The 13,918-nt window shown below is 46.1% G+C and overlaps 1 protein-coding gene across 2 annotated transcripts in view; it reads left to right on the plus strand.

Moving 5' to 3' along the window:
• Window positions 1-13,918, plus strand: part of dnajc1 (DnaJ (Hsp40) homolog, subfamily C, member 1) — a 34,816-nt gene that overhangs the window by 12,417 nt on the left and 8,481 nt on the right. For both annotated transcript variants that reach the window (XM_035429997.1, XM_035429998.1), the window contains exons 2-8: window positions 1,499-1,600; window positions 2,367-2,413; window positions 4,397-4,562; window positions 5,559-5,656; window positions 6,213-6,306; window positions 6,846-6,936; window positions 7,800-7,963. In XM_035429997.1, coding sequence (XP_035285888.1) covers window positions 1,499-1,600; window positions 2,367-2,413; window positions 4,397-4,562; window positions 5,559-5,656; window positions 6,213-6,306; window positions 6,846-6,936; window positions 7,800-7,963 — 762 coding nt within the window. The remainder of the gene's footprint in view (window positions 1-1,498; window positions 1,601-2,366; window positions 2,414-4,396; window positions 4,563-5,558; window positions 5,657-6,212; window positions 6,307-6,845; window positions 6,937-7,799; window positions 7,964-13,918) is intronic.

The raw sequence follows: 13,918 nt of genomic DNA on the forward strand, positions 1-13,918 counted from the left end.
ACAGAACACCATGGGTTATTGTAGTAGTCCTGATCTTATCATCTGTAACGAGTGTTGTGCTCCGGTCATGTGGAAATGGACAGATGAGTAAGTGGAGATGCCGAATGTTATTGTAAACATGGCGGTAAACGGCCCTGTGCATTTTGGTGTGGTCGGCTGCACAAACTGGAATAAGAGTGTAGCACGCAAATGTTTGGCAATTATAATTGGAGCGTGCAGTTTGTTAACATTTCTTTCTGTTCACTTGTTGTTTATCAACTTAATAATTATCTGCCATTTAAAAAAGTGTGTTTATGGGCAATCGGGTCAGGCAGGTCTGTAATAAAACGTGGGATGTATTGTGAACAGTTTTCCAGAAATTGTGTTAACCTATTTTTTTTTTCCTTGGGTACGTTTTATGGCTTTTGAAAATTTCAAGAATTTTTTTTTGGAAATCCTATCCTCTCCGTTTATGTAGCGGAAGGTCATTAATTACCTGAAAAGGAATTGGGGGAAGGGTTGAAGGTACGGTTGGAGGGGTTGCCTTTTGAAAGAGGAGAGCTTCTTTTTATAATCATAAATTGTTTCTATTGTGTGAGGCCAAGTTCAGGAATGTTTCTCCCAACAAGGCAGTGCTTTTCATGTCTCACAGCCGGCCTTTGTACTGAGAAACAAAACTGAACCTTCAAGGCCCTTCGGCTCCAGGGTAGAGAAACTAAAAGCTGCAATCTTTACAAATTCCACTAGGTTGTAATCGCATAGATATGGCCTGGCCTACCAAGGCCATCTTTGCGCTGTGAAGACCTGGGCTCGGTCTGTGGTTTTGTCTGCCGATACCGAAATAAGCTAAGCACGCCTGTTTAGAGGAGGATGAAGCCTGTGGGGATTTAATGAAACAAACATGTGCCTTTTCAGGAAAACATCAGTTGTAATTGCATTGCCTCCACCTTACATGAATACATGTTTAATGACTGAAAGCTGTTTTTGACCATTGACCTCCTCAATTTGTGATATTTTGGTAAAGGTAGCTGACAGAATTTTTTGCTGTTAGTGTTTCTTTTTTTTTTTGTTGTTGTTGTTGCCATGTTTCATTTATTACCTAATTTTTTGTTTGTCAAATTTTAGGGGTTAAAGAAAAAAATATTTTTCTTCAGTTCTCCAGTAAAAAAAAAATAAGGCAGGATATTTTGTTTATGATTTTGAAGTAACCATCTCATTTTATAATTAATGATCTATTGCTTTAATAATATAAAATACAGTTTCTGATATTTCCACATCAACAACCTGAATTCTGAAGTTAATACATTTTTTTTTTTTTTTTTAAAGTGGTGTCTCACCTGTCGGTAGTTTGACATGCCATTGTGAACCCCCACCCAAAGCCTTTTCCCCCACTAAGGAGGGTCGTGGGTCCTGCCGGAGGTGGATGAAAGTGGCCCCCGCTGGGGGGGCTTTGGGGGGGGGGCGGGGGGACTGAGTGACTCTGACAGGCCGTGCTTTGTCTCCCCTCCACCCTTCCCAGGACGCCTCGTCCGCAGACATCAGAAAGGCCTATCGCAGGCTGTCCCTGACCTTGCACCCCGACAAGAACAAAGACGAGAACGCGGAGACGCAGTTCAGACAAGTAAGCCATTCAGCATGCGCGCGCGGCTCCCCCTCTGCGCGCTTCGCCTGTGAACACACACAAGGCTCTTCTGTAGCGCTCTGAGTAAGCACACAGGTGGAAATGTATGGGGGAAATTGTTTGCTTTAATGTTTTATGCAAATGCATTGATTTGTCTTGAATATAGTGGTATCCGGTCATGCATATACGCACGTACACCACAAGTGTGTGTGTTTGTGTGTGTGTGTGCATGCGTGTATAGGCATGTGCGTACACATGACAATGAACAATTATGGAAAGAGGTAAATATGCACAATTATGCCCGCCCCATATGTGTTAATTATGCTTAAATATTCCACTTATGGAAAGCATTCACTAAAACTGAATTGTGGTGTAATGTAGACAATACCCACTTGATAATTATTTGTTTTGTAAATTCAGGATTTCCTCAGTGCAGGGTAGTGTTCATTTGTTCTACTGCTCATTAAAAGAAACTGTTTTCTACTTTAGCAATTGAATATAAAAAAAACACGCTACAGACAAACAGGCATATTGGAAACCTTTATATGGGTTTTATCTTTTAAAATCTACGCCTATGTATCTATCAGTGTGTCATCATTTCTAAGCAGTGATACAGGAAAGGTGAATAAAAAATAAAAAGTAATTTTGATGCAGTCATGAACTCATTTAAAATATTATTTAATTATGATTGATGCCATTAACCCTTTGCGTTATCATTTTTAAATCATTTGTGGATTTCTGCCTAAACATCTGTGTCTTTTTTTAGCTTGTGGCTATCTATGAAGTCCTGAAAGATGAGGAGAGAAGGCAGAGGTCAGTTTTATGTGGTCTAATTCATCAGTCACTTGTGTGTTTGTGTGTGTGTGTGTGTGTGTGTGTGTGTGTGTGTGTGTTCATGCCTGTGTGTATATATGTGTGTGTTTGTGTGTGTGTGTGTATGTGTGTGTTCATGCCTGTGCGTATATATGTGTGTGTGTGTGTTCATGCCTGTGTGTATATATATATATGTGTGTGTGTGTGTATGTGTGTGTTCATGCCTGTGTGTATATATGTGTGTGTGTGTGTGTTTGTGTGTGTGTGTGTGTGTGTGTGTGTGTGTGTGTGTGTGTGTGTGTGTGTGTGTGTGTGTGTGTGTGTGTGTGTGTGTGTGTGTGTGTGTGTGTGTATATATGTGTGTGTGTGTGTGTGTGTGTGTGTATATATGTGTGTGTTTGTGTGTGTGTGTGTCTGTGTGAACGTGACCGCTGCAGTGCACAGGAGTAGGTGTGGCACCGCAGCACAGAATGCTTCCACTTGAGCAGATTGCGCAGTCTGAGGCTGCGCTGAAAAGCCCTGAATTCACAGCAGCAGAAAGCGCTGAATAGAAGCGTCGCGCTGAAAGGAGGGCTGTGGAGATATGGCCCAACACTCGGCATTGATAACTGTCTATTCATCTTTCTGTCTATCTCTCTTTCACAGTGATCCATCGATCCTTTCTTCCCCCCTCTCTGCGCGCTATTCTACTTCACCCTTTCTCTGTCACGCCATCACCCCCCTCCATCAATTCATCTTTTTGTCTGCCCCTCCGTCCGTCGCTCCGCGTCTCTGTCTGAGGTCTGAGGGCTGATGAATTTCGCCCCGTTTCCCGGCGACAGAGGACGCGTGCGGCACGGAGCGGGGCGAGGACGGCATGCCAGGCAGGCCGGGCGGTCACATGATCCCCGATGATTTTCATCGATGGGAGAATCGATGCGTCATCGATCTGGGACTGGGGGAACGGGAGAGGCAACAAGAGCTCAGGCGTACCGCGCGATAATGAACAGCGATCGCTGTTCAGTGCGCAAGGCGCTGAAGGGGGGGAGCGGAAATCTTAGTGGGATTTAAGCTGGGGAGACTTTCAGCCTAGCTGCATGTTCTAATGGACGTCTTGGGGGGGGGAGGGGGGGCGCGGAAAAGTCAGTGTTTTCCTCTTAATTGCGACCCAGAAACATGTCCAAGCGTGGTAGGGACTCCTGGGTGGTGGATAACCCGAGCATTGAGGTCTCTGCTTTGGGTTGGTGAGCTGGTTGCATGCTGTCGATGTGTTGCTAATTTATTCATTTGATCAACTGTAATTTGGGCTTGCATCACAATCATAGTTATGGTAATTCATCTGGATAAATAATAATCAAAAATACATTTTGTGTCCCAAACGCAATATTGCATGTCATAGAAAAATATTTGTTTGCACTAAAATCGCACTTCATGTTTAAATTCCCAAGATCTTTTTTTTTTTTCCTTCATTACCTTGGTGTTTCACTCAAAATAAATGTGCCCTATAGCCCACATCAGCAGTGGATGTGAGTCCAGTGTTTGTACGGCACATGGTGCGCAATCCAGCCTTATCAAAAGTCCAGAATTCCACAAAGGGATTGAGCCACATGTTATTAATACACACAAAAAATACGTATTTCCATATTTTATACATAGTTTTCGTTCACACTTTGCATAATCTGCAGTAGTTTTTAAAATGTATTTTTGTTTATCTCTGGGGTCTTAATTAATTTTAAAGAATTCTGTGGTCAACGCAGTAAGGAGTGGCCTCAGGAAATCCTTGAAGTATTTCGGGTGTCAGGGGAGCCTGACGCGCACACACACATACACACACACGTGGTGTCCTGTCAGCCATTATTCTGTACTGTTGTGTGCAGCCCGTTGTGTGCATTGACTGTCTGTTTGGACGCTAGATTGAAATAAGACCTGATGGTTGTGCGCCATCTCCTGCCCCCTGCTGGCCGTGGCAGAACGCGTCTGAGTCTCCCGTGGCCTCGCCTGCAGGTACGATGACATCCTGGTCAACGGGCTTCCGGACTGGCGGCAGCCCGTCTTCTACTACCGGCGGGTGAGGAAGATGAGCAACGCGGAGCTGGGCATCCTCCTCTTCCTCATCCTCACCGTGGGCCACTATGCGGTCATCTGGTCCATCTACCTGGAGAAGCAGCTGGTGAGCTGGATGCTGGGGCGGGGGTTTGTGGGGCGGGGGGGGGGGGGGGGGGGGGGGGGGGGGGGGGGGGGGGGATGGCCGAGGGGGCGGGACGGGGGTGCTTTAAGGTCACAGCACGGAACGGGGAGCTGGATTCCCCAGATCCGAGGACCTGACCTCGCCCCGGGCGAAATTTTAAGCGCAGCTCATCATGCGCTCATGCTCCCAGTTTCATTCCTCTGCAAAATGTCAAGAGCGCTTATACATGTACATATTTAACATTTTACCCAGAGATCAATGGGTGAGGAATGCATTTTGCTTTGGAAATGCAGCTAAATGTGAAATGCTTCCAGCTATTGTAGCAGCCAAAATGGAAAGATGCAGAGTCCTTGCTGTTGTTGTTTGTTAAACAAAGGCTCATAGCTGGGGAGGCATACAGAGCATGGACCTATACATGTTTTTATTTTATTGTCCTGGTTATTTATGGAAGTAATACAGGTGAAGTATCATCAGCAGGGCTACATCACCCAACTGGGAATTAAGCATATAACCTGCTGGCCACAGCATCATTTCCTTCTATCATTTTTAACTACACTAGTTTTCACCATGTATTTGTTTGCTCAATACTTGATATGCAAATGTTAAGTTTACAGGAAGTGAGAATGTTGCTCATGCCTACATTCCTGTTAGCAATGTGATTGTGATGTCACAGAACTGACTGAGCGCAAGTCGTGTGATTGGTCAGGAGTGTGAGGCGATGGCCTCTTTCATAATGAGGGGGTTGCCATGGTGAGTGGCTGGATGAAACCACCCCCACCCCCCCATTTTAAATGGGCCACAGTGCCACGGCAACAGCATGCACTAATGTGTTTTCACTTTATCAGGAGCTGTCCACTGGTCCATTCGCCATAGTCTGTCCTCCAAGCAGTTTTTTCCCCCCAACTGTACAAAAAACAGCTTTCATAAAGAGAAGCCATGTTGTTTACCTCCCATGCCCCCCTGTGCTTTTGTGACAAGGATGAACTGCTGAGCAAGAAGAAGAGGGAAAAGAAGAAGAAGACAAGTAACAAGAGCCCGGATGAGCTCAAGGCTGTGGGCTTGGACAAAAACGAGAGGTAAACTGACCTCCGTTAACTGCCACCGGCATCGGGAGTAACATCGGGTGCATCCTGCATGAATGGCACTCTGTCCCTCTGTCGAAACAGGGTTCAGTTACTCACTTGGCTGGTTATTCTTCAGTGTCTTATTTTTGAGTCTCATTTCATGTTTGTATATATTATATACAAAAAAATATATATATATACATATATATGTATGTATGCACACACACACACACACACACACACACACAGTATTCTTTTTGCCCCACATTCATTATAACTGATTATAATCACGAGGTGATGAGGTGTGATTTTCAGTGTGTCCTTACGTAATGCAGTGTGTTTTAGGGCCCATGACTGGGTTGGTATATGAGCACTAATATCATGGCAGGAAATGTTCTCTTTTTAAAATTAAACTCAGCACAAGCTTAATAAAATTCTGCCAGTGGTTCACAGAGATCTTGACACACACAGAATAAACTACAAGCATTTTAACCCCTGAGCATATAGATTAATAGGTTTCATTTCACAGCATTAATATCTAATAATTTTTTTTATTTGTTCATATCAGGTCCTTTGAGAAACCGCATTGGCAGGACATTCTACCACTCAAACTGGGTATCTGGCTCTACCTAACAGTGAAATACCTCCCCCATCTTGTCCAGGTACTTTTATTTTTTGTAGTTTTGTTTTTGAGTTCTAAAGCAGACCCTTAGCTATTACTCATCAATAGACTTCCATTCATTTTGCAAATGAGGCCTTTTGGAGTCTAGAATGGACTAATCAAATCTAGTGAAAGAAGCTGTGGAGGGCTGTCGTTTTTGGGTCAAAATGCTTTGCTCACTGCAGGAAATGAGTGAGCTGCCCCCTAGAACCGTTTTCATATTGCGAGCTCAGTCCAGCAGAGAAGGATTTTAAGGGCGTGCACTTGTTCTGTTTGCAACATTGAATTGAATCACTCGAATTAATGATGAGTATTCAGAATGAAAACCCCATAGAAAGTGTTTGTTGAGACTGGAACGGGCCTGGGACATGGCGAGTAAAAAGCAGGGGACCTGCCTTTAAAGTTCAGCCTCTCTGCGTTCCCGGTTCCTCTGTCTCCTCACGGGAGCTCTCCAGGTGCCTTTTTAAGAGCTCGGTGGCGGTGGCGGTCCTGGGTGCTTTGTTGCTCACTAAAGACTTGGTGTGTGCGTCCATTTGTCAGGATGCGAAACGCTGCTACGAGGACTATAAAGAGATGAAGATGAAAGAGAAGGAGGCAGCCCAGGCTCAGGCTGAACAAGAGGCGCTGCAGAGTGAGTACTGCCCCCCTCCCCCAGCCTTCCCCCGGCCTGTGTGTGTAATATTGTAATGCACATAATTATGGACACATCACGTTTCTGTTCCTATGCAATACGGGCCACTCTGCGGTACATCTCTCACGGTCCATTTGGCCAGCTCTGTAAACAAACACGGACGAAGGCGACCCCAGGCCTCGGCCTATCGTCTGAAGCCGTGGAGGGAATCATGGGAATGCGGGCAGCGGCAGCGAACCCCCCCCCCACCCCCCACCCTGACCCCCTGCCGAGGCGCGGGGTCGGGGAAATGGGTTCCTCCCGGGGAAAGCCGCGTGGCGGCGGCCCACCGCCGCGCCCCGGAGCCGGCGACGCCGCGGAAGCACGCGGGTTCCTCTTCGGCCGTAATTTGCCACGCTAAGTGGGCGCCGCCTGAATAGTAAACTCCCGATAATGGAACAGGGGGGCTGGGCCCGGAGAGGAAGCGGGCCGTGCAAATGAGCGCTCGCAGCACGAGTGCCAATCTACACCCCCCCCCACCCTACAGACTGCCTTCCCCGGGGGGCCAGGAGATGAGTTCAAGGAGGGAGGGGGGGGCACTTTTGGTAATTTGCACATATTCAAAACACAGAGAGGCAAATGTAAGAGTCTGATTAACAGTAGATTGTCCTGCTGAAGCTGAATGGGCTGGCGCCTGACTGGTGGCGTTTGTGCCGCCGCGCGGTCGCTCTGCGTGGCGTTCCCGCGGGAACTGAGGCCTTCCAGGTCTCTCCTGGGCCTGAGACTCGCGCGGCTCCTGAACCTGACACCCTCCCACGGCCACTTACGTTGGCTTTCGAGTTTCGTAATGGTCTCCTCCTCACCGCCCCTCTCCCAACCCGCAGAAGAGAAGAGGCCTAAAGTGAAAAAGCCCAAAGTTGAGCTCCCCGTTTACAAGCCCCCGGTCGACGGTGCCTTTGTTGCGTCCTACGATCAGGCCACGTCCATCGAGGAGATCGAGGACCAGATGGACGACTGGCTGGAGGACAAGAAGCTGCAGAAAAAGAAGGTAGGCCGCATGTTCAGTAGTCCCCCTGTGTTATCCCAGCAGCCCAGGCCAAAAGGCTGACGAGGTCCTGCCATGGGACCTTCTTATTTATTTTTTTCCATTTTGGTCCCAGTTCTTTGTCTTACGATCCTCCTGAAACAAAGCTCTTTTGCTCTAGTTGTAATGTCTCTTAATAATCCTCTTCCTCGTGCCTCGACGGCAGAGAACACTGATGCCTGCTCTCACTTCCTGAATTTCAGTAAAGACATTACACTCGCTATAGAAAACAAATACTTTATTACGCTAAGCTAATACAATTTGTATAGAGCAAATGGGTTTTTTTGCTTAATACAAAAAAGTATTAATTTTCTTGAGTGTCACGCTTTCAGTGAGAGGCTTTATGGTAAAATTTTTTATCACCCCCTCTCAGTTGTTTAAGCACAAACCTACTTTTGTTCACTTAACAATGACCATTTGCTTGAAAGGAGGCTTTTGGTGGGTAATAATTTATTCCAGAAAATGGTGAACTGTGCCTGTGTGTCACCTGACCCTCGTAGTTCCAGCCAATCAGGTTTCCACAGCGATGAGTGGGTGTGGTCTGTGTGGGAGGGCATAAAATGTGTCTGATGACACTGTTCATTACTCACCGTGCTCTGCGGCGGTTACACAAAGATTAGTAAGGTAATCATGGAGGCGGGAGACTGCTCTGGGGACTGTCAGCTTTTCGTAATCTACAGAGGCCGATTCTGCTTAAAAGCAATAAAGTGCATTAGGCCTGCACAAGGGAGAGTGAGAAATGAAGTTGAACACGCTAAATGCATGGGAACAGTAAGCATCACTGCTGGCATTGTACAAATATTGATGCGAGTACATTAAGTGCCAGAGCACGGTTTTCCAGATGTAAACATTTTTCCATTTTCGAAAGGCTCAGAATCATGATTCAAACGAGTGCCTGCACGTGACGCTGTCCCCGCCTGGGAACGCCCTGGGTCTTCTCATATTTCGTCCCCGCTGTCGTCATGGCAAATGGGCAAAACGCTGGCATGTCTTATGGTCCTTCAGAGCCTGATGATTCGGATTTGGATCCTTAACTTTATTCCTCCCTGTCTGTTTGAGGCTCGCTAATGATTAGCCAGCCACCCACCCGGCGTTCATCACAGAACCCTGACCGCCCCTTCACCCGCACGCGCGGTAACCCCCCGCGATTCGGCCTGTCCCGCGCTCTGATTCATTGTTTAATTGCTTGATTGAGGAGTAAGTGGGGGCATTGAGGAGCTCTGACCCCCTTCACCCCTGTCCAGATCTGGATAAGGAGCTTTGAGTGAAGCCAAGAATCCGTGCTGCCAGCCTGGCCACCGTGAGGGCGGAACCAGAGCCTTTCTGTGCGCGGCTCAGTTTGGGTTTTCCTACCTAGTTTGAGCACTGTGTTGAGCGAGTGTTGCCACGTATTGCTTGGCATTTAAAAAAAAAAAAAATTATACTGACCAAATCGTTGATTGTGAAACTTGGGCCTAATGACCAAAATAATACACTTGTAAATGTATTAGCTTGAGTTCGGTAACTGAAATGTTTGGTAATAAAGTACATTATTCAAACATTTCATTCTGGATGAGACTTGCCTATGGTTGTGCCTGGTGGAAAAATGATTTACTTAAAGATCTTGACCCTACAAGAGCATACGTCAGAAAGCCAAACCATAAATCTCATGCATTTTCTCCTAGTGCAGGTTATGGTGTTTCTATGGTTTTAGGCTTTTCTTTTTATGGATGCAATCTGTGCACGTTCAGGGTTTGAGTTCTTGCTTGGCATAGTTGATTTGCATTAGTGTTAAATATATATACTCAGTGGTCTGGGGAAGGTTTAAGCCAGGTCTAAACTACGCGGTCGTTCCCTGCACTTGGAACGGTACTTCTCTCTAGGGTTTTCAACACACTTGTTCCTGGTTATGGTTATACACTTCTGTTGTACGTCGCTCTGGATAAGAGCGTCTGCCAAATGCCTGTAATGTAATGTAATGTAAGGTCTGGGGCTATTAGTCATAGTAATTATGTGAACAAACTTTTGTTTTTCGACATTAAGTCACGCTAGGTAAGAACGTCTATTTCTTTTGGAGCGTGAGTGGGTCTGTTCTGAGGGAAGAAATAATACACCTCCTCTATGCTTTTTAAAATCTCTGCTATTTCAGTGGAGAATATCATTGGTTTGTGTTTGAATGTTTTGGCTCTTCCCCAGTCGAAACCCCCCCCCCCACCCTCGAGGAAACGGTCACATCTAGCATTATGTGCAATTAAAAGGCGTGAAACGCAACCCCCCCCCCCCCACCCCCCACACACACACCCTCTGTCCTCTTCTCTTGAGATGTCTTCAGCCCTGAGAATAAGAGGATTAAATGATAGTGAATGGAGGCTTCGGGAGATAAGGACAAGGACAGGTTTAATATTCGCCCTGCGCCAAAAGTGCCTTTTAGATTCAGACGGATAAGCAGCTGACAAAAAAAAAGCAAGCAACGACAGAACATTTTAACAGCTTAAAAATCCATAACGTTTACCTCTCAGAGGAAACGGTGAGGTCGTGCGTCCCTGCGCATGTCCTGATCAGCACCTACCTCTTATTTATCTTTACACCCAACAATGAGGAGAATATCAATGAAAGCAGTAAGGCACCATAGCTATTGGTCAAAGATGATTTATCAGGCCTGCCAGGTCAAGTCTCCGTCCGTTAACGTCCAATCGCTGGCCTGCCTCCTGGCGGGCAGCCGGGCGCTCACTTTAGGCTCTGCCTTTCCATGGAGGGTTACGCAACGGCGCCCCGGGTCAGGCTCTCTGGGCCGCTGAGAGCCCCTTTCTGTGCCCCCGCAGCCTTTGTGCGGGCCCTGAAAGGCCGGCCTCTCCCTCGGCCGGCCCTGACAGCGGCCATTATGTGAGCTGTCCGTCAGCGCGGCGCTCACAATGCGCGGCGGCGGCCTCTAATTGTGGCCGCTGTGTCCTGGCCCGCGTTCAAGCGGCCCTCCTCCCCGGCCTCTCTCTCAAACCCCCAGTGCGGGAACAGGACACCCCCCAAAACCCGAGAGGAGAGAATGGGCGTGTGTGTGCGCGCGCACCTGTGGGATTGGGTCGCTTGGCCTCGCTCCTTGCAGCCATAACCCCCCCCCCCCCCCCCCCAAAAAGAAAAAAAACTAAAATACCACACCACCTGCACTGCTGCAACTCTGTCTCTTTCTCATTCTCCCTTTTTCTCCACCCCTCTTCTTTCCTCTCCTCACTCTTGGTCTTGTCTCCTTTTTAGCCTGGGCAGCTCTGCTCTCTCTCTCTTTTTCCCCTTAAATTTCTTCTCTCGCTCGTCCCTGAATGCTCTGCACGCACAAAAATGTATAGAATTCTCCAGGAAGGAAACCTGTTGTTCTCGTACTTGTATTGTTCCCAGATGGCCATAGCCACGGACGATGGAGAGAGCCTTCTTTTTGTTCTCCTCGATATTTAACCTTGCGGATTGTGTTGTGGAGAAGGATGTGGCTGGGCCATTTCGCTTTTTTGTGTGTCCAAGTACTTGTGGAGTAGTGTGATTTTTGTGTGAATATTCATTTTTTTGTGTGATCCCATGCCTGCAGGGTTGTGCTAGCAAAGCAGTGTGTGCGTTTAGTACTGTCCCTCCCAGAACCCTTAAAGAAGCTTGGTTTGTAGTCCCCCCCCCCTCCCCAGACTAGGGAGTACAAGAACTGTCTCAAGGGCAAGCAGATTATGCTGACAAAAAAGGGCACACCTGGTGCCTTTGCAAGGCATCATGGGAGAAGAAAAAGAGTTGAGTTCCTCCTTTGTTTCAGACAAGCTGCCCCCAAGACTTTATCTTGTGGTTTGATTAGTCTTAAAGAGATCCTTCAGTATTTAAAAAAAAAAAAAAGCCAACTGAACCAGTTGTGTTATTGAATTCCCCCCCTAAAAGGAAAAAAAAAAAAAAAACCCTTTTAAAAGAATGGCTTAAATCTTCACTCTTGTGTGGATTTGAAGACTTGTATGTGCACCACCCTCCAGTTGAGATGTTATTAGTCTCTGGTTTTGTGGCAACTTGCCTGCATTTCTCATTTCGTAACTCCAGTGTGCTACCGGAGGGGAACCGCCATTTCACATGTCTGGGACCATGTTCTTCCCAGCACTGGGGGCTTGCTGAAGCTCTCCAAACCGCTGCACCTCTCCTCCACCTCTCCCTCCCTGCCTGTCTCTCTCTGCTCTGAAGCTACCCACCGCTAAGAAACGCGTGGACCTCCTTTAGTGTCGGCCCGACATCATGTCCACCTGTGTCCCATCCGAATGACTGCTTCTCTGTTTGTTTATCCCTGCCTACATTCTGCAGTCTGTCTGTAGACATGCCTAAGTCATGGACCCCAACCTCCCCCCCTTTAAGTGGATCACCTATGGTGGTTGCCAAGCCTGTGCGTAATCCTCTCTGGAAGGACTGCACTGTGCTCTTGTCAGACCGTTAAGAACCACATACAGTGTACTGCTTCAGGCCTGCATGCATATAGTGTGTGGAACTACAAGACAGCCCTTCCTGTGTGAAATCAGAGCCTCGCAAGGTTAATCCAGAGGAGCTGATCCAGACCCTCAATCACCCGCAGGATGTCCTGTTAGCTGCTCCCACGTATCTCCTGCATTGCGTGTCCCATTACAAACTTAATAGTTTCACCATCGAGAATAATGTATAATTTACATCTCCCTTTTGACAGCAACAGAATAACTTGCAGTGAAGTGGTGGCATATGTGTGATTATTGTGAGGACCGTTCGACTAATGAAGCCGTGGTGTACCTATTTTTACCTGAGTCTGTGTGATAAATGTTTCAGTTCTGTCGTACTGTCTGTGTGGCTGTAATAAATCTTGGATGTGCAAGACCATCCCCAAAGTAATTAGGCATTCTTAGCTTGCCTTAATTTTGTAGGAAATGCATATTGTATGTGTACAGTTCCCTTAAAAAAGCAATGCAAGCCAGTTAAAGGATCTACCAAGTAAATTACAATACAGTATCAGTACCAGAATAGAAATGAATGTAGTGTTGGTCTTATGTACACGCATTTACAGATAATTATTGCAGTTTATAATGTTTATCTTCCATTTACCTATATTATATAATAGAATAAGAAAATGTAGCTGGCCTGTTCTGTTATAACCGTTTTAAAATATAATCTTAAATGTGTGAAATTGAGGAAATATTTTTTTCCACTTGATAAATTGAGATGTGTCATTTCAATTTTAAAAAATCAAGTGGGCAGGCCTGCTTTTTGGTACTAGGCACGGCAAAATAGAGTAACTGCACAAGAAAAAGCAATTATTTTGCAACTATACAATTATTTTACCTCTGCAATTTGCAAATATAAATATGTGAAATTGTCAAGACCTTTGTTTTCGAGTGGAAAACCTGGAGGAGCAATGAAAATGCATCATAACCGCCACCTCATTTGTGAGAGAGATGGACATGGATAAATAAATAAATGAATAAATCGGCCCAGAATCTTGAAACGCTGTTTCTTTGTTGTTTTTTCCCCCTACTCTTCTTCTCTGGGTCACGCGAACGCATGGAATTCGGGCCCTTCTCTCGTCCGCCTCACGGTAGCAATTCGAGATGGTGGCTGCAATTTGATAATTTAACGTCCATTTTGGATAATACGGTGTTGCCCGCGTGTTGTTTCGACTAGCTGTAATTTGGTTTAATTTTAATACAAATGGATTAAGGACCGAGGCACGTATTCAGAATGTTACTTCCATATTCGATAAAGTGTTACATTGACGGCAACACGGAGCACACACACACACACACACACACACATATATGCATGTATGTCTGTGTGTGTATGTAAAATATTAAGAACAAAAACCGTGTCATATTGGAATAAAAAATATCTTTTTAAAGGCCTATGTCGTTTTTTTTCAGTCAGAGAAAAGAAAGAAGCGGAGACGTACATCGGAGTCAGTGTAATTTTTTTGGG

The sequence above is a fragment of the Anguilla anguilla genome, chromosome 8, assembly GCF_013347855.1.
Source record: "Anguilla anguilla isolate fAngAng1 chromosome 8, fAngAng1.pri, whole genome shotgun sequence".
In the NCBI taxonomy this organism is placed as follows: Eukaryota; Metazoa; Chordata; class Actinopteri; order Anguilliformes; family Anguillidae; genus Anguilla; species Anguilla anguilla.